This window comes from Hypanus sabinus, chromosome 7, assembly GCF_030144855.1.
Source record: "Hypanus sabinus isolate sHypSab1 chromosome 7, sHypSab1.hap1, whole genome shotgun sequence".
NCBI lineage: Eukaryota > Metazoa > Chordata > Chondrichthyes > Myliobatiformes > Dasyatidae > Hypanus > Hypanus sabinus.
In genome coordinates this window covers 22,252,720-22,277,661 of record NC_082712.1, presented here as the reverse complement: position 1 = coordinate 22,277,661, position 24,942 = coordinate 22,252,720, and the positions used below count along the sequence as shown (strand labels likewise).

The following is a 24,942-nucleotide window of genomic DNA, read 5'->3' as shown; positions in this document are numbered from 1 at the left end:
GTGCACTGTGCAAAGGTCTCAGTCACATATACGTATATAGTTAAGGTGCCTAAGAGTTTTGCATAATACTGTAGTAATTTTATGAGCTGCTAAAGTAAGAATTAAAACAAATTACATGATAGATGTGAGTGATGACAAACCTGATTCTGACATGGGTCTCTGTTGTGGACTGAGATTGGGAAGGAGGAAGGGAGAACAGAATCATGGTTGGGAGAAGGGGAAAGAATGGGAAACACAAGAGAGATACTCTGTATCCGTCAATAAACCAATTGTTTGTAATCGAGTGACCTTGCCTGGTGTCTCAGGGCTGAGTGTGTCTGTACCCACACCACTCCCTGTACTCCACTCCTTCTCTGCCACCTGTCCCACACACTTCCCGCAATGCTCCACCCTTGCAATTCTGATCATCCTTTGCTCCCACCACATTTACATACTCTTTCTCTCTGCTCCACATTGACAAATACAGTACTATGTAAAAGTCTTAGACACCGTAGCTATATATATGCACCTAAGATTTTTGCACAGAAATGTAAGAGGATGGGAATCATACAATTACTTAAAACACTTATTCAAATTTAAAAGTAAATTTATTCAAAAATTCCATATGTGTCTTCATGTACAACCCTGAGTTTCATTCTCTAGTGGGCACACTCAATAAATCCATAATAGAGTCAATGAAAGACTGCATGAACTTGGGTGTTCAAACAATATTCAAATGACCACAAACTATTAAAATACAAAATAATAATAATAATAATAAATAACTAAGCAATATATGTATATATATATATATAAAACATGAGATGGAGAGTCTTTGAAAGTGAGTCCATAGATTATGGGAACACTTCAATGATGGAGCAAGCGAAGTTGAATGAAGTTATCCCCTTTGCTTCAAGACCTTGATGGTTCATGAAGCTGGTGGTGTGAAACGTTGGAACTGAGAACCATGACTGCACCATTCTTAAACTTTGTCTGTTACTATATGCCCACCCTGCCTCTAAACAACCCTGCTCTGCATTTCACCACTTTTACCTTCTTTTTTGCCAATGTTTTCATCTCCAGATGCTCCCTTTTACTCAGTCTTTTCTGCAACTGATCCCCATGGTCACCCAGGTTTTACCCTGTCACAATCATCACCCTCCCTTCACCATCCACGCAGGCTAATGCGCTTCATTAATCCCTGTCCCAGTTCTGACAAAGTGTCTTCAACTCAAAACTTTGATCATTTCTCTTCCCACAGATGCGTCCTGGCCTGCTGAGTATTTCCATCATTTAAAAAAAATTTTTGATTAGTTGCATCTGGAGTTTTTTATATATATTTGTTTTACCCAGTACTATCTGTGATCTGCCAGAACATAACCCCATAAGAGATGGTTAAAAGGTCTAATGTTGGCCTTCATCACAAGAAAACTTAGAGTACAAAGGAGTGGATGATGTAATAGAACCATAGAGCTTTGATTAATATCCAATAAGAGCTGTGGATACAGATATTTATGAACTTTACAGTGCTCCTTTGGTAGAATGTTACTGGGGCAAGAAGAATTAAATTGTAATTATGATATATAGGAGCAGAATTAGGCCATTCAGCCCACTGAGTCTGCTCTGCTATTTGATCATGGCTGATTTGCTTTTGCCTTTCAACCCGATTCTCCTGCTTTCTCCCAGTAACCTTTGACACCCTTACTATTCAAGAACCTATTAACCTCTACTTTAAGTATACCCAATAACTTGACCTCCATAGCCATAAGGCAATGAATTCCACAGATTCACCACCCTCTGGCTAAAAGATAATACCTTCTCATCTTTGTTCCAAAGGGGTGTCTTTTTACTCCCAGTCTGCGCCCTTTGTTCCTAGACTTTCTCACTACCGGAAACCTCCTCGTCCACTTCGTCCAGGCCTTACAATTTTATAGGCTTCCCTGGGATTCCCCTTCCTTGCAAAGTATTCTAATGGCCTGGATATATAAGTATTTGTGTGGACAGAGCTTCATAGCTAGCATGGCATTGGTTTTGGTAGATCATGACTAACCAGTCTTATAGAGTTTTTTGAGAAGTTTACCAGGAAGGTTGATGAGAGAAACACAGTGGATGTTGTCTACACGGATTTCACCAAGACTTCTGACAAAAAAAAAGTCTCTGGAGGCTGGTCAATAAGTTTCATTGGGTTGGCGTTCAGGAGTAAATTGAATTTGACATTTCCTTTGTGGGAGGAGCCAGAAATTGGTAGTAGATGGTTGCCATCAAGGATCTCTATGGAGACTTCAAATTCACCACCTGTGGCCAATGTGTCAGTGGCTGGGTATGTAAAGACCTTTCATTGTTTTAAGTATTTAATACAGCATGGAGACAGACTCAAATCATCCATGCTGCCCAAGTGTTCATTGAAGCTGGTTCCCTTTGCCCACATTTGTCCCATATCCCTCTAAACTTTTCATATCCATGTACTTGTCCTATTGTTCTTGTACATTTATCATACCCACTTCCAGCCTATAACCCTATAAGCCATCCTCTTCCCCATCCACTAGATATTTATTTTTGTAATTTATTGTAAATTTTATATATTTACATTGTATTGCTGCTCTAACACAACATACTTCATTTCAGATATGTCAGTGGTAATAAATCTATTTCTGATTTTGCACAGTAATTGAGTGATCCCTTAATCTAACATTCCAGTTCACTTCAGTTTTCATGCTCTCTTGGTTGCCTTTATATAATATATGCTTCTTTCACTAGGAATTTAGAAGCTGAGGGATGATGATTTGCATGTGGTTTGATGCAAGCAATGAGAAAATCAAATTTATTGGGATGCAGGGATGATTTTTCTGAGGAATAAGGGAGATGGGGTGAGGGGAAATCAGAAGTACAGTGAATGAATGGAGACGTTCTAAATAAAGAAGAGGATTTATAGTTCAGACATGTAGGACCTCTTTTCTCTTGTGAGGATCTTAAATTTAGGGGCCATTAATCTGAGGTAGTCTGCAATGTAGACAATAAAAAGCTTCAAGGAATGTCATCTTTACAAGGATAGAATGCAACATTTCTTAACACAAGAGCAGTTGAGGTGAATAACATAGTGGGAATCTGAATAAATATGAACAAGAGGAAGGTGCTAACATTAATGCTGACAGAGCAAGTCTGGGAAGAATAAGTAATGGTGTAGAGGGTATGTCAAATTGTTTGTGTCTGTGTAGCAGTTTTATGTTATCAATAAGCATAATAAAGCTAAGGCAGCAAATTTAATTCCCTGGTTAAAATCGAGCAATAGTATTGTTCAGAGAGCCAAAAGCCATACTACAAAGCAAATGAGTACGGATTAATTAAAATTTTAACAAGGCTAATGAATGCTTGTTAAAGATATATTTTACCTTTGCTAATTAATTACCCAAGCCTTAGTTGAAAATTTGAAGAGGTTAAGTGGATGAGAAATTAATTTATGAATGTTAATTTAAATGGCCAAAGGTTCAGAGGTGGAGTTTGGAGATTTTATGGCATGGAATGTTCCGCTTGAGATGAGAAGAAGCCATAAGAGGTTATACACTTAATAATTTTGAACACTTCTCTCATGTCTCCTCTCATTCTATGTCTACTTAGGCTAACATGATCTAATTCTTTCAATCTTTCTTCATAGCTCATATCCTGCAGATCTGGAATGAGTCTCGTTGCCCTTCTCCGAACTCTCTCCTGTGCCTGCATATCCCTCACAAAATATGGAGACCAAAATTGTCCACGCTCCTCAAGGTGTGGCCTCACAAGCACATTATACACCTTAAGAGAACAACTCTAGACTTGAACTCCACTGAGCACATTATATAGCTCAACATTCTATTAGCTTTCCTAATCACTTCTGTGCATTGTCTGGATGTTGATAGTGATAAGTCTACCAAGATGCCCAAATCCTTCTCATAAAGTGTTCTTTCTAAACAAGGCCCCCCTTGTATATTTATATCTAATATATTTACTTTCTATATGTAATATTTTACATTTACATACATTAAAGTTCAACAACTATTTATCTGTCCACATCTACTGTAGATTTTGTTTAGATGTAACTTTATTGATTCTGCTGTTTGCATGTTACCAGCCCATCCCCATAATTTTATGTCATCTGCAAACTTTACTAGTTTGTTTGTTCTGTGCTCATCCAAATCATTAATGTAAATTAAAAGCAGCAGTGACCCCAAAACTGATCCCTGCAGAACCCCACTTTTAACAATTTCTCAGTGTGAAATGATCCTTTCACCATAACTCATTGCTTTCTCTTTTTGAGCCAATTCTGCACCCAATCGCACATATTACCCTGAATCACTACCTCCTGTAATTTGATTATTAACCTCTTGTGGGGTACTTTGTCAAAAGCTTTCTGAAAGTAAATGATTTCAACTGCTCTATTGTTATCATAATTTTTTGTTGTCTCTTCCTAGAACGCCAGCATATTAGTAAAACAAGATTTCCCCGTTCTGAACCTATGTTGGCTTTCTGCTAACATGCCTGCTCTTATCATCTGGTTTTCCATCTCATTCTTTATTAATGTTTCCATTAACTTCCTATAATATACATTAAGCTTACTGGTCTATAGTTACCAGGGTCTGTGTGGTCACCCTTCTTATATACTGGGACAAGTTTAGATCATTTGCATATATATAAAATCATAGATCCCTTTCAGTACATTTGGATAAATGTTGCCTGGCCCTGGAGACAGATTAACTTTCAGCCTTTTCATCTGAAGCAGGACCTCATACCCTAAGTAAGTCGCTGAAAACAACCATAGCTTTTCTATACTTAGTGGCATATTGTTAACATGTTGCTGGTGAATATTTTAGCAAAGTATAAGTTAGGAGTCTCTTCTATGTCCTCTGCATAATTTATCACCCCATTATTATTCCTACCACACTTATCTTCCTCCTTGGCTTTTCTTTTACTACTCAAATATTGAAGAAAACCTCTTGTGGTCAGTCTTAGCATTATCAGCAGTATCCTTCTCAACCTGCCTTTTGGCAATCCAAATTTCCTTCTTGACTATAGCTTTCATATTGTCATATGCCCTACAATTAACGTCGTTACTATTTTTCCTATATTCCTTATATAGCTAATGTCTTATGCAATACCTTTAGATTCTTATGTGAAAAGGTTAAGCAAGATAGGGCTTTTTTTCTTTGGAATGAAGGAGGTAACTTAATAGAGATGTATAAGATTATAAGAGATATAAATAGAGTCGATATCCAGCCCCTTTTCCCCAGGGCAGCAATGGCTAATGCAGAGGACATCCTTTCAAGATATGGGGAGAAAATATTAGGAGGAGGGGAGTCAGAGGTACGTTTTTTTTCAAAAAAATGGTAAAGTCTAAGAATGTACTGCCGGGGTGGTGGTAAAGTCTGTCATATTAGGGTGATTTAAGCAACTCTCAGATAATCAGATGGATGAAAGAAAAATGGTTATGGGCTGTGTAGGAGGGAAGGGCTAGATTAAGCGTGGAGTAGGTAAAAGGTTGGGACAACATCATAGATGAAAAGAACTGTACTATGCTGTACTATTCTATGTTCTATGTTATGTATTGCCTCTTGAAATTCATTGGCCAATTAATTCGTCACTTCTGTACAGTCCAGAATCATGAAGCTTCCCTTACTGGTTTAAAGGTGAATTCTGGAGATTGGAGGAAGAGCATTCTACCTGATGAGAGGAAAGGAAGTGTAGGCAATCAGATATGTGAAGATGGATGAAGCTGAGCACGGACATAATGGGCTGAATGCTCTATTTCCGTGTCAGTGATTTGCTCTGTGGCTGAGACAGTGGGTAGCTCATCTTCCTTTGAGTCTGTTACCTGTACAATAGTTTCACGAACACTACCCTGAGAAAATAGCAGAAACTGTCACACACAAGTCTCAGTAGCCTAATCTCCCATGCCGTTCTGTTATTGCCCATTCTTTCTTGTTGTGGATTAGCAAGCTGGGTGAACTGTTAGTTTTTGTGCGAGGGAGGGGTTAGTGAGGGTTTGAGGTTTGCGAGTTTTTCTTTCCGTGTGGGCAGGGTTGGGATTGATATCTTTCTTTCAACTACTTTTATGGTTTTCTGTATTCTGGAACTATCCGGAAAAGAGACAAATTTCAGAGTTGTATTTCTGCCTACACACTTCGATAAGAAAATCAAAATGAAATGAAATCGCTCTATTTCTCTTTTGCTTACAAAGAAAAGGAAAGCCAATTCAGTAAAAAAAAATCCAGGCAAGACTTGAAAAAGCAATGTTATCTTACAAATCTGTAAGAAGAGCGATGACATTTGCAGCCCAAAAGTAGGGCTTTCACTTGTCGTATCCACATTAATGAAAAGCGAGCTCAATCTTCCCAGATCTTCATTTATGACATGCCAGGTCATGATTTCTAAATCCTAATCCAGGGACTGTTTAATTGCAGTGGCAGTTTTTGCCTCCACGGTCTTTTCAAGCAGTGAGGTACCCTTATGAACTGAGAACTTTTCCTTTAATAACTATCTAATCCCTAGACCAATTACCTTAAATCACCACCGCCTGCTTAGTGACCTCTCTGCCAGACTGAATGAGCCCTGCATTCATTATGTTATCATTCATTTTTTCTTTCATTTCCAAACAGGTTCATTCCCCGATAGAAAAATATGAGGAATTGAAGTCATGCATTGGCCTTGCATAATTTGATATACCTCAGATAATCTCCGTCAGTTAAATTTTACTCTTCATTAACAACGTACTGTGCCTTTATATTTGGTCTCCAATATGCAGCACTTCACATCTGGCCAGATTAAACTCCAATGTCTTCTATTTCAGTTCATCATGCTGACGTACATCTTCATGCTGGCATGGTTGGGAGTGACAGCCTTCACCTCTCTGCCTGTCTTCATGTACTTCAACATCTGGACAGTCTGCCAGAACATCACCATTGCGGATTCCACTGATCTCTGCTTTGATCTTCGTCAGTTTGGTATGTACCAAGCATTGACCTCCTCCACTCCTGTTCACATGTCTGGACAGTCTTCCTTCTCACTTGGGGTATACTGAGCACAAAACCCAGATGGGGTCCTCCCAGAGCCAGACTCAGGGAATGCTGATGTGCCCTCCTTCCAATTAGATGTAATACTGTGGCCCCCTTGGTAGTCCCTGGTAGAATTAAATTCTTCAATGGGATTACTTTGAGGGAGAGCTGGAGAGCTGTCCGTGGTATCCTAGCCAATGGTTACCCCACTGTCAGAATTACTAAAGCAGGTCGTGTGTAATCTGTAACCTGTGCGGATTGCCCCCTATACAATTGTTTGCCATATGTCTCATAGTTACAAGAGCACCCACCCTTTACAAGGAAAGCATTTTGGACACCTGTTGAAATATGTCTTCCCTTTCTTCCCTCCCTTTGCCTCCTTTCTTCCCTCTTTTTACTTTTCTTCCCTCCTTTATTCTTTTCTCCTCCTCTCTTTGTTATTTTCTTCTTTTCTTCTGTTCTTTCTGTCCTTACTTCCTGTCTTTCCTTCCATTCCCTGCTTCCTGTACTGCCTTTTTCCCTTCCTTCCTTCCTGTCCCCCTTCTCTCCAAAATGAATCATTAAACAACCAAATGCCTTGCTTTCCTTACTAAGCCCCTGTTGATGGTATTTGACAACTGGCTGCTAGGATCTGTTGCTATGAGCATTCTGATTCAGAGTTAATAATCAGCACCCGGGTTTATTACAACCCTTGTAACAATGGTGAGATTGTGGTTTCATGACAATTGCTAATTAGCAGATGTTCTCGTTCCAGGTATTGTTCCTATTCTGGAACAAAAGACAGTCTGCACCTTAAATGAGAGCTTCAGCAAGTTGTGCCTATCTCCTGAGGTAAGCCCCAAGGAAACAAAGGGATGCACATTCTGGCATCTTGGCCATCTCCCAGTATATCTGCATAGCAGTTCCAAACACATCATGGAATGCACACTTCCTTACTCAGGCTTCATGTCCTCTCATGGTGTTGATCTGGATAATTTATTTCCCATCTGGTTTGTTATGTCAGTTGCAAAATGTTGTTATAGACTTCTACTCTCATTTGGGGCTGGATACTGTGTCCGGGTATCTGTTGGGAAATCAAGAAATGGGGGATTAGTGAATGATAGGGGCAAATAGGTAAGGAAGCAGTCACAACTGTATTGCATGGTAGAGAAGCAACGAGTGGCAGATGATTATCTCTTGATTCAATTACTTTAACTCTGCTACTGTCTAACAACCATTGAAAAGGCCTGAAGATATTCTGAAGATCATATGAATCAGTTGTAGAAATATAATAGCTCGAAGAGCACGTCCAATGCTGGGTATGCTGTAGCAAATAACTCACCTCCTGATGGTCCAAGTCAGAGACTTGATGCTATAGAATCCTACAGCAAAGCAAGCTATGCAGGCCAATTCATCCATGCCAATTAGTAGACACGATTGTGTATTAACCCTATTGTCCTGTATTCAGTCCATAGCCCTCTATCTCTCAGCAATTCAACTGTTCATTTGGCCTCTTCTTAAATGCTGTCAGCAAACCCAGTTTCAACCACTTTCTCAGGCAAAGTACTTATCACTAGATCACTATCTGGCTGAAGAAGGACATCCTCATATTCCCTGTGAATCTCTTCCCTCTTTCCTTAAATATATGTCCTCCAGTTTTATCTATCTCTAATATTGGGGAAAAGCTTCCTGCCATCTGCCCTATCTATCCCCGCATAATTTTATATATGTCAGTCAAGTCACCCTCTTAACCTGCTCGATTCCAGCGAGAATAGACCTAGCTTCTTCAGTCTCTCCTTATAACTGACATGCTCCATCCCGGCAAATCCCCTCTCTTGCCTTATCATATCCTTTGTTTACCATGATGATCAAAACTGCATGTGGTGCTCCAGATGAAATCTTCACTTTATTTAAGATTTTATAAAGTTAGAGTATAACCTCCCAAATTCTGCGCTGAATATCACAATGAATGAAGGCTGATATTCCTTACGTATTTCTAACTTTGAAGGATCTATGAGGTTGTACTCTAATGGCACCTCTGTCCCTCAATACTCCCTAAGACCCTACCATTCACGAACAAAATCCTAGGCATATATGTATTCCTAAATACATCACCTCCCATTTACTTGGATTAAACTCCATCTGTCATTTATCAGCCCATTTCACCAAAAGAGTGACATCTCTCTACTGCCTAGGATGACCTTGCACACCATCAACTCTGCCAAACTTCGAAGAATCTCATCCAATTCATGCATGTATATGACAAACAGCAAAGTGTTTCAATGCCAACTGGAGTCACAAGCATGATATTACCAACGCCATTTGTGTTCTATTGCCAAATCAATTTTGGATCCAATTTACTAACTTGCCTGGAATCCCAGGATGAATACAGTGTTCAGCAGCTTCTGTCAAGAAGTAGAGTCCGTCCAAGGCAAAGCAATATTCTTTGATTGTCACCCCCAAAGCTACCTTGGACATTCATTCCTCTACTATCTGCACACAATGGTTCCACTAAGTATTATATACAAGGTAATTAAGAAAGGTGATAGAGAAGGGACGCACTCAGACCAAAGATTTGAGATGTATCTATTTTAATGTGACGATGTGGTGGCCATTACAGAGACGTCTCAGGGATGGCTCAGGGACAGGAATGGTTACTTCAAGTGCCGGGTTTTAGATGTTTCAGAAAGGACAGGGAGGGAGGCAAAAGAGCGGGGGGGGGGGAGGGTGGCACTGTTGATCAGTGATAGTGTCACGGCTGCAGAAAAGGTGGACGTCATGGAGGGATTGTCTACAGAATCTCTGTGGGTAGAGATTAGGAACAGAAAGGGCTCAGTACCTTTACTAGATGTTTGTTATAGGCTGCTCAATAGTCATCATCAATCGTGGAATTGAATTTATGAGCCAAGAGGTAATGTTGCAGCTATATAGGACCCTGGTCAGACCCCACGTGGAGTACTGTGCTCAATTTCGGTCGCTTCACCACAGGAAGGATATGGAAACCATAGAAAGGGTGCAGGGGAGATTTACAAGGATGTTGTCTGGATTGAGGAGCATGTCTTTTGAGGATAGGTTGAGTGAAGTTGGCCTTTTCTCCTTAGAGCGATGGAGGATGAGAGGTGACCTGATAGAGGTGTATAAGATGTTAAGAGGCATTGATCGTGTGGATAGTCAGAGGCTTTTTCCCAGAGCTGAAATAGTTGCCACAAGAGGACACAGGTTTAAGGCGCTGGGGAGTAGGTACAGAGGAGATGTCAGGGGTAAGTTTTTTTACTCAGAGAGTGGTGAGTGCGTGGAATGGGCTGCCGGCAAAGGTGGTGTAGGCAGATACGATAGGGTCTTTTAAGAGACTTTTGGATAGGTACATGGAGCTTAGAAAAATAGAGGGCTATAGGTAAGCCTAGTAATTTCTAGGGTAGGGACATGTTCGGCACAACTTTGTGGGCCAAAGGGCCTGTATTGTGCTATAGGCTTTCTATGTTTATATGTAACCACAAAATCTTAACATATTTTGCCCATGCTTCATTATCGCTGGATCTAAACTTTGGAACTTACTGCCCAACAACACTTTGGGATCATTTCTACCAGAATTCCTATGGTAGTAGAAGGAGGCAACTCCCCACTATCTTCTCGAGAGATAGAAACTAATGTTAGTCTTAACAAAAAACAAAGATCCTGAAGAGTGTATGAGAAAGAGAAACCCATCTTGGTCTGTTGAAATTCTGAAATCAAGACAGTTAAAGTTCTTATGGTGGGGGTCAAGTCAGAGCTCACTTTTTTCCAATTGAATAGAAACTGGCCCAGACAGATTACTAATTTGCATTGACTGCCTTTATGGGAATAGTGCTGTCTGCCTGAGTGGGACGTATGCTAAAGGTGAGACAACTGTTTTGAAAAGTGTGGGGAAACTATGCAATTCATCTCTTTTACCTTATTTTGTGCATTGGCCCTGAATTGGATCTCCTCACATACTTTCAACAAAACATCCCAGATACCACATGGCAACCTGGTTGCCAAGGAGCAGGCAAGGGATTGTCCTAACATCCAGACACCAGAATAGGATTAGCCACTGTTGGTTTCACAAGGCTTATTATAGTACCTCACAACGTGAACAGGAGAGGTGTTTGCAATTAACTGTTATGTTCTCTTGGTTTAAAAACACTTAGGTTTAACATCAGCTTCCCTCTCCAGAGTGACAAAGATCAGGAGTTAGAGTGTAAGAAAACAGGGCAGAAAGATGCCGGTTAGTCTATCATTCCTTCTCCACAAATCAATTACATTATGGCTATACCTGATTCCTCAATTCCACTTTCCTTCACTTTGCTTATGTCCCTTAATCTTCAAGAATGTGTTATGGATAAAGTTGAAGGTTGAGCATTAATTTCTGAGACTTCTTAGCTGCAATAAAGGAGTCTGATATGGACATGGAAGCAAGTGATAGATCGTCTCACTTGCCTCCAAAGTCAAGTAACTCTTTCAGGGAGGTTTCTTACCACCCACCAACCTCACCACTCACCCACAGCCCCAGGAAATTCCTTCAAGATTTGCCTTAAAACTTTTCCATTAAGCAAGCTTTATCCTGTGTCTTAATGTCTCCTTGTAATGCACGCAAAATGCTGGAGGAACTCAGCAGGCCAGGCAGCATCTATGGAAAAGAGTAAACAGTTGACATTTCAGCCAACACCCGTCATCAGGACTGGAAATAGAGGTCGGCGTAAGAAGGTGGGGAGGAGAGGAAGAAGTACAAGGTAGTAGGTGATAGGTGAAACCAGGAGAGGGGGAGGAGTGAAGCAAAGAGCTGGGAAGTTGATTAGTGAAAGAGATAAAGGGCAGGGGAAAGGGGGATCTGATGGGAGAGGACAGAAGGGCATCGAAGAAAAGGAAGGGAGTTTTGCACCAGAGGAAAGTGATGAACAGGTAAGGAAGAGGAAATAGGAATGGAGAAAGGTAAAGGAGAAGGGGGTGGTCAATTGCCAGAAATTCAAGAAATTGATGTTCATGCCATCAGGTTGGAGGCTACCCAGGAAGAGTATAAATTGTTGCTCCTCCAATTCGGGTGTGGCCTCTTTGCAGCAGTAGAGGAGGCCATAGACTGACATGTTTGAATGGGAATGGGAATGGGAAGCAGAATTGAAATGGGTGGCCATCAGGAGATCCCACTGTTTCTGGCAGACAGGGGGTAGGTGTTCGACGAAGCAATCTTCCTATCTGTGTCAGACCTCACTGATACACAGGAGGCGGTACTGGAAGTGCTGGATACAGTGAATGACCCCGACAGGTTCAAAGGTGAAGTGCCACCTTGCCTGGAAAGACTATTTGGCGCCCTGAGTAGTTTTGAGGGAGGAGCGGTAGGGGCAGGTGGAGCACTTGTTCCACTTGCAAGAAGGGAGGGAGATCCGTGGGGAGGGATGAATAGACAAGGGAGTTAAATAGGGGGTAATTGTGCAGAAAGTGGAAAGTGAGGTGGTGGGCGGAGTGGAAAGATGTGCTTGCTGGTGGGATCCCATAGGAGATGACAGAAGTTACAGAGAATTATGTGCCAGATGTGGAGGCTGATGGAGTGGTAGGTAAGGACATGAGGAACACTATCCCTGGTGGGTAGCGGGTGGATGGGGTAAGGGCAGTTGTGTGTGAAATGGAAGAAATGCAAATGAGGACAGCGTTGATGGGGGAGGGAGGAAAGCCCCTTTCTTTGAAGAAGGAGGACATCTCATTAGCTTTGGATTGAAAAACCTCATTCTGAGAGCAGATGTGGCAGATACAGAGGAATTGAGAGAAGGGGATCTCATTTCTACAAGTGACAGGGTGGAAAGAGGGATAGTCCAGGGAGCTGTAAGAATCAGTGAGTTTATAAAAGATATCATGGCAGATAAACTGTTTTCAGAGTTAGAGAGAGAGATTGAAAAAGGTGAGGGAGGTGTCTGAAATGGACAAGGTAAATTAAAGGGCAGGGTGGAAGTTGAAGCAAAGTTGATGAGGACAGTGAGCTTGGCATGGGTGCAGGAAGTACACCAATGTTGTCGTTGATGTGGCGTAGGAGCAAAGTTGATGAAATCGACAAGCTCAGCATGTGTGCAGGAAGAAGCTCTTGCTATGATTCAGAATCCCTTGCAATGAGGAAGCTTCTTTTCAATCTATTAAGGCTCTTTCTGTGTACCCATTATGTCAAATGCCACAACAACCCACAGAGTTATGTGTGCCCTTAAATAAAATAGAATGTAAACATTTGGAGCATTGGTGGGACACTGGTGAAAGCTTGATCACTTATGATGACTGAAGTATTTCTTTTTGAAGTCTGAGTTAATTTTTGTCATGTTAGAAAGTGTCAGGGACATCTAGTTCTAATTCTGCTGACCCTCATCATCACTACTGCCTTTACTCAAGTCTCTGAACTTTTCTATGGAGACACAAGGAGACACAAAGACTTCAAGGGTGTGATCCAAAATATGAGTAGTTCCTACACCCACCACCCTATTCCCCATTCCTGTTTACTCCAGAAAAACACACACACACACACACACACTTAAAATGCTAAGTTCATCCAGCAAATTGTTGCTTTAAACTTAACAGTGGGGTTATGCTCCAGTATAGGTCAACTGAGAGATGTCCTTGTCTCTTTGACCTTGCACCATGTCACACACTGCCTGCAACCTTCAAATGGTTGCACCAGTTATTATTGCCGCACAGATCTTACCCTCCTCCACACTCTGAGTTCTTGATAAAGTATAAAATATGTCAAAGATCTATGGTTGACTAACAGACAGTAATGGTCATTTGGATAGAGTGGAGATGAAGTTTCCTATTACAAGAGTGTAAGAATTACTCAGTCACAGAGAAATACAGTACAGAAGTGGTAGTGTAGCACTGTTATGACACCAACAACCCAACTACAATTCCCACTGCTGTCCGTAAGGAGTTTGTATGTTCTCCCCATGACTGTGTGGATTTCCTCCAGGTGCTCTGGCTTTCCCACACATTCCAAAGGCATGTGGGTTTAGTAGGAAAATTGCTCATATGGGGTTTGTTAGGCCAGAACGGTCTGTTATCATGGTGTATCAGGAAAGGAAGAAAGAAAGAAATAGATAGATAGACAGATAGATAGATAGATAGAAATGGGTTCTTTGGCCCAGTAAGTTTATCTTAGCCAAGTACACTATTCCCCTGATGACCCTATTTCTTTTTAAATTCTCCCCACATTCTTATAACAACCCCAGCTTCTACCACTCACCTACATACTAGGGACAGTGAATTATTTTATTTTATGTAGAGATACTGCACGGAACAGGTCCTTGCAGCCCCATGAGCTGCACTGTCCAGCAACCCATCCATTTCACCCTAGTCTAATAATCTACTAACCGGTACATCTTTGGAACATGGTAGGAAACTGGAGAACACGAAGGAAACTCACTATACATGCAAAGGACATACAGACTTTTTACAGAAAGCATCAGAATTGAACTCCAAACTCCAACGTCGCGACTTTCAGTAGCATTGCTTTAATCACTTTGCTGTCGTGGCGCCCCACTACATGTTAGCTTTAGGGAAGAGGGGAGCAAGCTGGAACATACAGAGGAGACCCTCATGGCTATAGGGAGAATGCGTAAACTCCACACAGACTGCACCAGAGGTCAGGGTTGAACCAGGGTCTACTAACAATGCTTGCAGAGATACTACTTCACAGTGGGTGCACTGTAACAGTGCTGCAGTGTTTAAAAAGCAAACAACTGGAGGAGCTCAGTGGATCAGGCAACTGAGTAGAGGGAAATGGACAGACAACGTTTTGAGTCATGAACCTTCACCTGGTCTTGTCCATTTTCCTCTGCTTGACCTGCTGACTTTCTCCAGCAGATTGCTTTTTGCTCCCTGTTCCACCATTTGCACCCCCTGTTATCACCAGCACTACTGTGTCCATGCACTGTACCCAGATCACTTGTAAATTCACTGCATGTCACCTATCTTTATGACCTGGATCTTTCTGATCTGTCAGCCCTCGTTCTCATTGCTACCATCAGGAAGGAGGTACAGAATCCTAAAGGCACAGACTCAATGATTCAGGAACAGCTTCCTCCCCTCTGCCATTTGATTTCTGAATGGACAACGAACCCATGAGCACTACTTCCCTACTTTTAAACTACTATTTTTGCACTACTTACTTAACTATTTAATATACTTACTGTAATTCACATATTTTTTTCCTATTGCTATGCATTGCTGCCTCAATGACAACAAATTTCACAACATCTGCCTGTGATATTAAACCTGATACTGATTCTGGAAATACGCTCTCAGTGGCCACCTGATTGTTAATGCAAATGTCTGATCACCAACTATGTGGTAACAACTCAATTCATAAAAGCACCCAGACATGGTCAAGAGGTTCGGAGTAGGCAAGAAATGTGAACGTGGCAAGATTCTTGGTGCCAGATTGGTTGTTTTGATTATCACAGAAACTGCTGGGATTTTCATGCTCAACAGTCTCCGGAGTTTACAGAGAATGGTCCAAACAAGCAAAACAACATCCAGTGAGTGGCAATTCTGTGGACAAAAATTTCCTTGCTAATGTGAAGAGAGTGGCCAGACTGGTCCAGGCTGACAGGAAGGTGACGATTATTCAAATAACTATGTGTGACAACATGTGCAGAAGAGCATCTCTGAATGCACAAGTCAAGCCTTGAAGTGTTTGGCTACAGCAGCGGGTGACAACAAACATATTTTATACTTCCTGTACTTAATAAAGTAGCCATTGAGTGTGTATCACCACTTGTCCCTTGTCATGTTATCAATATCCAGGATTTCCTTATCTGACCCCATGTTGGAGATGCATAATTCCAAGGCCCGCAGCGGTTCAATATCCCTCAAAGCCATCATCTGAATAGCAGCTGGGGATGTACAATAAATTCTGCCCTTGCTGCTGCCCTGATCCTGTGAATAGATTAAATAAAAAGTGTCCTGTCAAATGCGCTTGCAGAGAATCCCTCCACTCGCTGCTTCACCGATTCCTTTGACAACACAGTCAATGTAGTTTGATCAATTAATTTAAAAGCCGCAGAGCTGAATTTCAATCCCATTAATTCTCTGAAGATCACCTCTGGCCAGCATTTAGACGCAGAACATGTTGTGAGTTGCCTCTGAAATTTATTCTATTGACTTCAACAGACAATGTTCTGAGGTAGAATACAATTTGCTGAGGTCTTAATATAACGCTTTTTGTGCAACTGATTAGAGATACATTTCTAGGCCGAGGTTTCTATGAAATTTTCACTTTCTTGATTACTCATGGGCATTGTATGATGGCTGTGTTTTACTCCTCTTACTCCTAGCTGAACATGACATTCCACTTGTTCATCGTGGCCCTGGCTGGTGCAGGAGCTGCCGTCATCGCTATGGTGAGTACATGTCACGGTCCACTGCAAGACTGCAAGTGAGGTGTGACCTGCGTGTTAATGGATATCATGAAAAATATCGTTCAAATCATCGATACCACGCTGCACTCATAAAAATCTGTATTACTTCAAGTGCCAGTGAAGTCAGAGGACAGGAAGATGGTAAATCTCTTTGTCTTTTGTTTCCAATGGAGTCAGGTGTAAATCTTCATTAACAGGACATTTACCAGAGGATTGGGCTGCACTCAGTGTGATGGGTTTCTGACAGCAGGATGTATATTGTGTTCACACAGCAGGAACTGATTCTCTGTTTTAGTGGGCTATCTAAGCAGAAGCAGTTGCTTTAATCAGTCATGTCCTGAAGGCTCAGTGCTATCTCTGCAGCAGCAAGAAACTAAAATATACCAGCTCCGGGGAGAGTTCCAAGCAAAATATTGCTGATTTCTGCTATTTTCTTCCAACGCAGGAGAAGGTACTGTACATCCCATTGAGTGTGTGCTGGCTCCCAGAGCAAATTTCACTCATTTCCACGTGATCCTTTCTCTCTCACACATCCATGCTGGTTCTCCAACTCCCCACCGACACTTGGAGTACTTTACAACAGCTAATTAATCTTCTAACCTGCATGCCTTTGGAATGGGGGAAGAATCATCTGCCAGAGGAAGTGGTTGAGATTTTATAAAGATTAGATTTACTTGTCACATGTACATCGGACATACAGAGAAATGTGTTATTTTGCGTCAAAAACCAACACAGTCTGGATACATGCTGGGGGCAGCCCACAAGTGTCACCATGCTTTTGGTACCAATAGAGCAAGCCAACAACTTTCTAGCCTTTACTAATTAAGGTCAGGTACAATAGCTTGAATGGAAAATCCTACAAAAAGTAGTGGATAAGGCCCAGTCCATCACAGGTAAAGTCCTCCCCACCACTGAGCGCATAAACATGGAGCTGTCGCAGGAAAGCAGTGTCCATCATCTCTTCTTGCTGCTGCCATCAGGAAGAAGCATAGGAGCTTCAGGATTCACACTCTCAGATTCAGAAAGTTATTGCTCCTCAACAATCAGGCTCTTGAACCAGAGGGGATAACTTCATTAAATTTCACTTGTCCCATCATTGAAATGTTTCCACAACCTATGGACTCACTTTCTAGGACTCTTTATTGCATGTTCCTGATATTTATTGCTTATTTGTTTATTAATATTATTTTAATTTTTTCTCAGCTCAGGCTGGTAAAACCTGAGGTACGGGTATAGTCAAGCACAGCCATACCTCAGATTTTACCAGCTTGTACTTGAGTTATCCTTTTGTATTTGCACAATTGGTTGTTTTTGCACCTTGGCTGCCTGTCCTATTGGTGAAGTCTTTCATTGGTTCTATTATGGTTATTTTGTTTATTGAATATGCCCACAAGAAAATGAATTTCAAGTTTGTAAATAATGACATGTATGTAATCTGATAGTAAATTTACTTTGAACTTTGAATTTTGAACAACTTTTAATAGATATAAAGTCAGCACCCTGGCTCAAAATAGAACCCTGGGACAGAGCACATAGAACATAGAACAGTACAGCCCAATATGGGCACTTCAGCACATAATGCTGTTATCCTTCTAAGCACAATCAATCTAACCTTTCCCTCCTACACACCTCATTTTTCTTTCATCTATGTGCATATCTAAGAGTTGCTTAAATATCCATAATGTATTGGCCTCAACCACCAACTTAGGCAGTGGATTCTAGGCATTTACTGAACTGAATCAGATCGATTATGAGAAGGTTGCAAGAGGGCATGATTACACGATGAATCAATTGGGCATCCTACCTGGGGAAGGCCCTCTTTTTTTCTTGCACATGTTTCAAGTGCACCTGATTTCATCTCACCAGGCCCATTGATTACTCCTGCACTGTGAGCTGCCCAGCATCTACCGTCGCTAATGTGATTCAGTTAAACCATCACTCCATTGCCGTTCTTGCTCTGCACATATCTAACACTTACCACTTTTTGTGTAAAAAACTTATCTCTGACATCTCCCCCAAGCATTCCTCCACTCATCCCAAAGGGACGTCCTGTAGAATCAGCACACTCTCAGATTCTGTCTTTGTGTAGTTTGAACAATGTTTACTGCGCCTCTGTTCCAAATTACTGATTGTATAAATCTGAATTCAAGCTGGAACATGTTGTGAACTCATGCAGCATCTGTGGGCAGAGAACTGAGATGATGCCCCAGGTCAATATTCTTTTCAAAGGAATTGGAATAAGAATAGAAATAAAATGAATTGTAAGATCCAAAGAAAAATATTCAATGTTGGATTCCCTTGACTGAATGATTGGAACTCAGGATCACAAAGTCAAAATCAGGGATCAGCAAGTTCAAAATTCAAAAGTACATTTATTATCAAAGTAAGTTTATTATAAATATGTCAGTATATACACAGCTGAGATTCATTTTCTTCCAGGGATATTCAATAAATCCATAATAGGATAATAACCATAAAAGAATCAATGAAAGACTGTGCCAACTCAGGTTTTCAATCCAAGATAAGATAAAATTTCTTTAGCTAGAGGGTGATGAATTTTAGGAGATCTCTACCTAAACAGACAGTAACGGCCCAGTTGCCACCTTATTGACTTTCAGAGATTAAAGAAGTCAATGGGTGTAAATTTAGGGCAGCAAATTGGCGATGGAGTGAAAAATCATGGTAGAATAAGGTAGAAGTGACTGAAATCTGATGTGATTGTTCGTAAGGAGGGTAGACTTGGAAGCTATTAATCAGCTGGTAGATCATGCAGACAATGCTAAATTGAATTTAAACCTGTTAGGTATGAGGCAATGCAATTTGGGAGGACTTTAATGGTAGAACATACACAAGAGTGGTAAGGTTCCAGAGAGCACTGATGACCAAGAATATTGGTGTAGAAGTTGAAGGATCCCTGAAGGGGCAGCACAGGATAGGTAAAGTGGCGAAGAAGATCCTTGTCCCCTCATAAACTGAAGTGAGTAGGAATTTCTTCTCACAAAGGGTGGTGCATTTGTGGAATTACCTGTCCTGGAGGGCTGTGGAATCTTGATTACTGAAGGTATTTAAAAAAAAAAGTGGCAGGTAAATACTTGTAAGACTGTCAAATTGAGAACTGTATAAAACTGATACGGAAAAAGAGGCAAGGCCTGGGGCAGATAAACTAGATCTACCCAGTCTCCTGTGTTACAATTAGGAGCAGGGCAAGATAGAGAGGCCAGATGTCCTGCTTCTGCTTCTAGTCTCTTATATTCTTGGGAACATTCGATTTCTGGTGAAATATGCTGAAATCTTTTTTGCATAGTTTCTAGTATTTCTGTAATCACTACTTCAGGACAGCAACACTCTGAATGACCACTTAAACCACTTTGCACTACAATGGATTTTGCTTTTTCTTTAGTTCTTTCCAGCATAATGTTATCTAGGTTAAGTTGTTCTTGTAAATGTTGTCCATCTGGTCCCCTGTCTGTGATGTCTGCTGCAAGTAAGTTTTTCACTGCATCCATACATACATACATACATGGAATTGTGCATATGACAATGAACTCAACTTTGAAACCAGGTTTAATTGAAAGCATTTGCCAACTCAATGGTATATGGGCTGAGAAAGGTGCAAGCCTGTAAAACATGCTCCCTACCAGCAACATACAAGGGCTGGCAGGTAGAGCCGAAAAACTGCAGAGAAATTGAAGAAAGTTCCAAGAATTACTCAGGGGGCCATGAATATTCTTAAATACAAGATGCCTGCTGTGTGAGAGGTCCGTTCTCCTAGGGTTCAGTACTCCCACCTACAGTAGAGTCCATAGAGTTGTCTCCAGCTGCCTCTACCCCTCCAGCAGGTGAAGTCCCTATTTTGTGCAAGAATCCTTGTCCATATAGGTTGCATCACGGAGTGTGGCTGGCCATGGGAAACAGCTCTAACCATCCTATTCAGTAATGGAATCAGTTTTTTAATATTTGATGAAGTGAAGAAGTGACCTCTCAAAATTGTAAGCACATATCAAAGAACATATCTGTCACCATATACTACCCTGAGATTCATTTTCTTTCAGGCATTCACAGTAGAACAAAGAAATACAAGAGAATCAATGATAACTACACACAAACACAGACTGACAATCAATATGCAAAAAGAGAAAATCTGTGCAAATAAATAATTGAATAATTAAATAAGTAATGGAGAGTAAATAATAATACTTGAATGGCCATCTTTTGTTTTGGATTTTTCCAAAAGTTGCATTTGGTAGTTTGTAAGGGCACTTGAGGAGAACATTCAGTTCTAAAAGCAAGTCCTTTTCTGAATACAAATTGCACCCAGCTTGAATCTTCACTCCACAGCTGTAGATGCACAAGAATGATGGATATTGCAGTAGCATGCCGTGAAAAACAACCCAAAGACTACACACAGTGTTGTCCTGATAAATGGCCTCAGCTTATAGGTGCTGCCTGTCCTGCTGAGTTCCTCCAGCATTTTACTTTGGGTTTCCAGCATCTGCAGGATCTCTTATGTCCAAATATGATTATTATCTGTAGCTGGATCCTAAATCAACTAGCCCATGCCTTCAACTTGCTTCTTTCAGGATATACATGACATTTAGAACTAGTTGGAATACTAAAGGAATAATTTCAACAATATAGAAAATAGCAAATCAATTTAAAACATTCACTTATATATCTATTTAAAAATGAATTAAAACTAAGATTTACAAGCACCAGTGCTTACCAGTGAAGGTAAGTGATCCCATAAAGATGAATGGGCCCAAGATAGATCCTAAGGCTCAGGTATAAAATGCATCCAGTTTCTCAGAGGTGGGTGGCCAGGGATGCAGTACCCACATCCCCTCCATCCCCCGCCCCCCCACCAGTGCCTCTCACGCTGTTCAAAAGTTCAAGGTAAACTATTCAAAGTATCCATTTACAACCCTGAGATTCATCTTCATTTGGGCAATCACAGTAAATAGAAGAAACAAATTAGAACCAATGGAAGACCACACCCAATGGGGGAACAACAACCAATGTGCAAAATAAACTGCAAATACAAAAAAGAAAGAGGGGAATAAAAAAAATAATGATGATAATAATAAATAAATATACATAAATAAATAAGCAATAAATATCAAGAATATGAGACGAAGAGACCTTGGAATGAGTGAAGTTGTCCCTATTGGTTTAAGAGCCTGATGACTGCAAGGTAATGACTGTTCCTGATCCTGATGGTGTGAGTCCTGAGGTTTCTGTACCTTCTTCTTGATAGCAGCAGGGAGAGGTGAGCATGGCCTAGATGGTGTGGGTCCTTGATGATGAATGCTGTTTTCCTGTGACAGCACTCCGTGTGGATGTGCTCAGTGGTGGGGAAGGCTTTACCGATGATGGACTGGGCCGTATCCATTGCTTTCTGTAGGTTGTCCAATTGAATCCTCTACTGTATGTTGGCAGGACATCACAGCAAGGCCTTCCATATCAAAAATTTGGATGAGGATTTACAAGGTCCGGTTGATAAGTTTGCAAATGACACTAAAATAATTGCGTCATTGGCAGTAAAGATGCCTTTCGAACATTTTGTTCAATTTTGGTTACCCTGCTGCAGGAAAAATGCCATTAAGCTGAAAAGAGTGCAAAGGAGATTTACAAGGATGGTTCTGGGACTTAAGGGTCTGAGTTAGGAAGAGAGGTTGCAAAGGTTTGGGCCTTTTTTGATGATGTATAGGAGAAAAAGAGGAACTTTTATAGAGGTGTATAAAATTATGATGTCCAAAGATAGGGTAAATAGTCTCTTTTTTCACCCAGGGTTGGGGAATCAAGAAACAGATGCCACATGTTTAAAATGAGAGGAAAGAGACTTAATAGGAACATGAGGGGCAACTTTTTCACCAAGAGAGTGATCCATATCTGGAATGAGATGCCAGAGGAAGTAGTTGAGGCAGGTACATTAACAATAATTAGAAGGTAGTAGACAGGTACATGGGTAGAAAATTAGTTTGGGGTGATATGGTCACAAGCAAATGAGACTAACTTAAATGCGAATCTCGGTCAGTATAGACCACTAGAGCCAAAGGGTCTATTTCTATGTTTTATGACCCTGTATGACTTTAATGTGTGGTACTCTCAACAGAGACAGGATTGCATTGTGCAGTTCTGAGGTGAGGTTACAGTCTGAAGAAGCATCCATTATCTTGATCAGCAGGTTTAAGGTGTGAAAAAGGTTCAACGTGTTAGTGCAACATTATGCAGAATTGCACATTGTACAGAAGCTTTAATTGATATCTCGTTGCTGATCTCAAGAGGTTGTAATTGTTTATTTTAGTGGGTGGTTGTAGATTGTACCCAAGACCTCCAATTTATGGTCATAAGTGAGGAAATATCTATTCTGTGATCTGTGACATTATCCATTACATGACCTATGCTGAAATATCAGAAAGGCAAAGGTAATGGTACATAGATGTGCCTGGACCAAGTACTCAATGGATATAGTTACACCTGAAAATGACCATCAGTGGTATCTAATCATTACACAACTTGAGCTTGAGTGTATACAACCAGAGGGAATAGTCTGCTCATTCCTCTCAACTTCCAACCCTCAATACCACAGGAAGTTCTACATATGTCTCTAAATCTTCTCCCTTTCTATAATCCAGTGTTCTGAGTAGCCCATCCAGGTGAGGTATAGATTCACGTGCACCTCTGCCAAACTCATCTACTGCATCCAGTGCTCATGATGTGGCCTCCTCTATATTGGCAAGACCAATCACAGATCAAGCAATGGATTTGCAGAGTTGGAACCTGTGCTCCCTCCTAAATGCCCATCCCCTGGTCTTGGTTGCATTATATTTCAGCTCTTCTTCCCACTTTAACACTGACCTCCCCATCAGCTTTTCCCGTTGCAAGGTGAGCGACAATTCAAATGAGAGGAACAATGCCTCATATTCCTTGGGTAGCATACAATCCAGTGGTACAAACATTGGTTTGGCAATGTGCTCCCTATCCTCAACCCTTCAACTGTCTCTGTCCTTCTGAACCGCCTCTGGTTCTCCCATCATTGCTTGCTTTCCTACACTACCCGGGCCATCCTCCCCCTCCCATCACACATTTTCATCCTTATCCCCTTCTGATTCCATCCACCTACTTCCCATACATTTTACCCACAGGACCCATCTCCCTGCCGCATGGAAGCATCTGCCTTCCTTTCCCATAATGGATTCCAGTACCACCTTCCTTATTGGATTCAACACTTGCAGCCTTTATGTTCCTGTTTATCACCTTCCCAGCTGCTTCCACCTTCAACGACTTGGATTCATCTGTCTTTCTTCTTGCCTGCCTTCATCTATCAGCCACCTGCCTCTGTCTCCCATCTTAATTTCTCCCCTCCCCTCCCCTACCTGGCTCCACTTGCCTATCGTCTTTCACCCCTCTTCTAACCACTATCACTATTATCTCTACTGGCCCTTGCTTTACCATTTCTCCTCTCCTTTCACGGGCTCTTTCCTCTCCTACTTTCAGTTCTGGATCAGTGCTTTGACTGAAACATCGACTATTCTTTCCCTCCAAACCTCACAAATGCAGCTTGATCCTCTGCGTTCCTCCGGCAGATAGTTTGTAGCTCAAGATTTCAGCATCCTCATTCCCTTGTGTTTTCAATGATTCAATTTAATATCAGAGAATGTATCCAGTACATAACCTGAAATCCTTACTCTTCGCAGACATCCACGAAACAAAAATAATAAAAACCTAAGAATGAATGACAGAAAAACTATTAGAGCCCCAAAGACCCCTCCCACACACAAGCAACAGCAAAAGCATCAAAACTCCCCCTCTTGATTCACCAAAAGCATCAGCCACCCCCAACCACCATGCAAACAATAGCAAGCAACCAGAGACCATGATCAAGAGTCCATCAAAAGCTACAGTACATCCCGACATGCTCTGTCTCTCACTAGCGAAGAAGACAGAGATATAGCTGCTGCCACAGTGAGAGGGGAGGCCAGAGCTCACTGTTTCAATGCTGCAATCTGCAGCGTTGCTTATTTGAGCTCCCCCAGCTCTGAGATAACAGACCCTTACTCACTATTGAGAGAGAGAGAGAGATCGCTCGAGTACAGTACCCTCCAACAACTGCGCCCATTGTCTCGCCGTTTCAATCTCCTGCAGCGCTACAGTGGGCGACTTTGGCAAGGTACCAGATCATCCACAGGGCTGCACCCTGAAGGTCTACATCTTCCAAGCCTCTCCTGGAGACCTCGAAGCGCAAGGCCGCTCACCGAGTTCCGAAGAGCGAGAACCCTCCCCGTCCCTCTGTGGAGAATGTAGTTTGCGCACAGCCGTAGACCATGGACTCCAGTCACCTTGAAAATGAAAGAAACAGATATGAGAACAGGAGACCTAAGCCGGATTTAGAACTGGAAGAAGTCACCTAAATCCACAAAGTCCTCCGGCACCATCTTTAGCTCCTCCCACTCCAGACTTCGTAGATTATTACACTGCCGTCTAGCACACTTAGAATTTGGGCAAGATCTCACTGGCTGTGACTTTCTAAGAGCTGTCACAAAAAGAACGGGGTGCAA

The 24,942-nt window shown here is 41.4% G+C and overlaps 1 protein-coding gene across 1 annotated transcript in view; it reads left to right on the top strand.

Annotated features, from left to right (window-relative positions):
- The window catches only part of LOC132396477 (proteolipid protein DM beta), a 248,864-nt gene that overhangs the window by 212,564 nt on the left and 11,358 nt on the right, over window positions 1–24,942 (top strand). Inside the window, exons 4-6 of the mRNA XM_059974019.1 lie at window positions 6,797–6,950; window positions 7,756–7,832; window positions 16,301–16,366. Coding sequence (XP_059830002.1) covers window positions 6,797–6,950; window positions 7,756–7,832; window positions 16,301–16,366 — 297 coding nt within the window. The remainder of the gene's footprint in view (window positions 1–6,796; window positions 6,951–7,755; window positions 7,833–16,300; window positions 16,367–24,942) is intronic.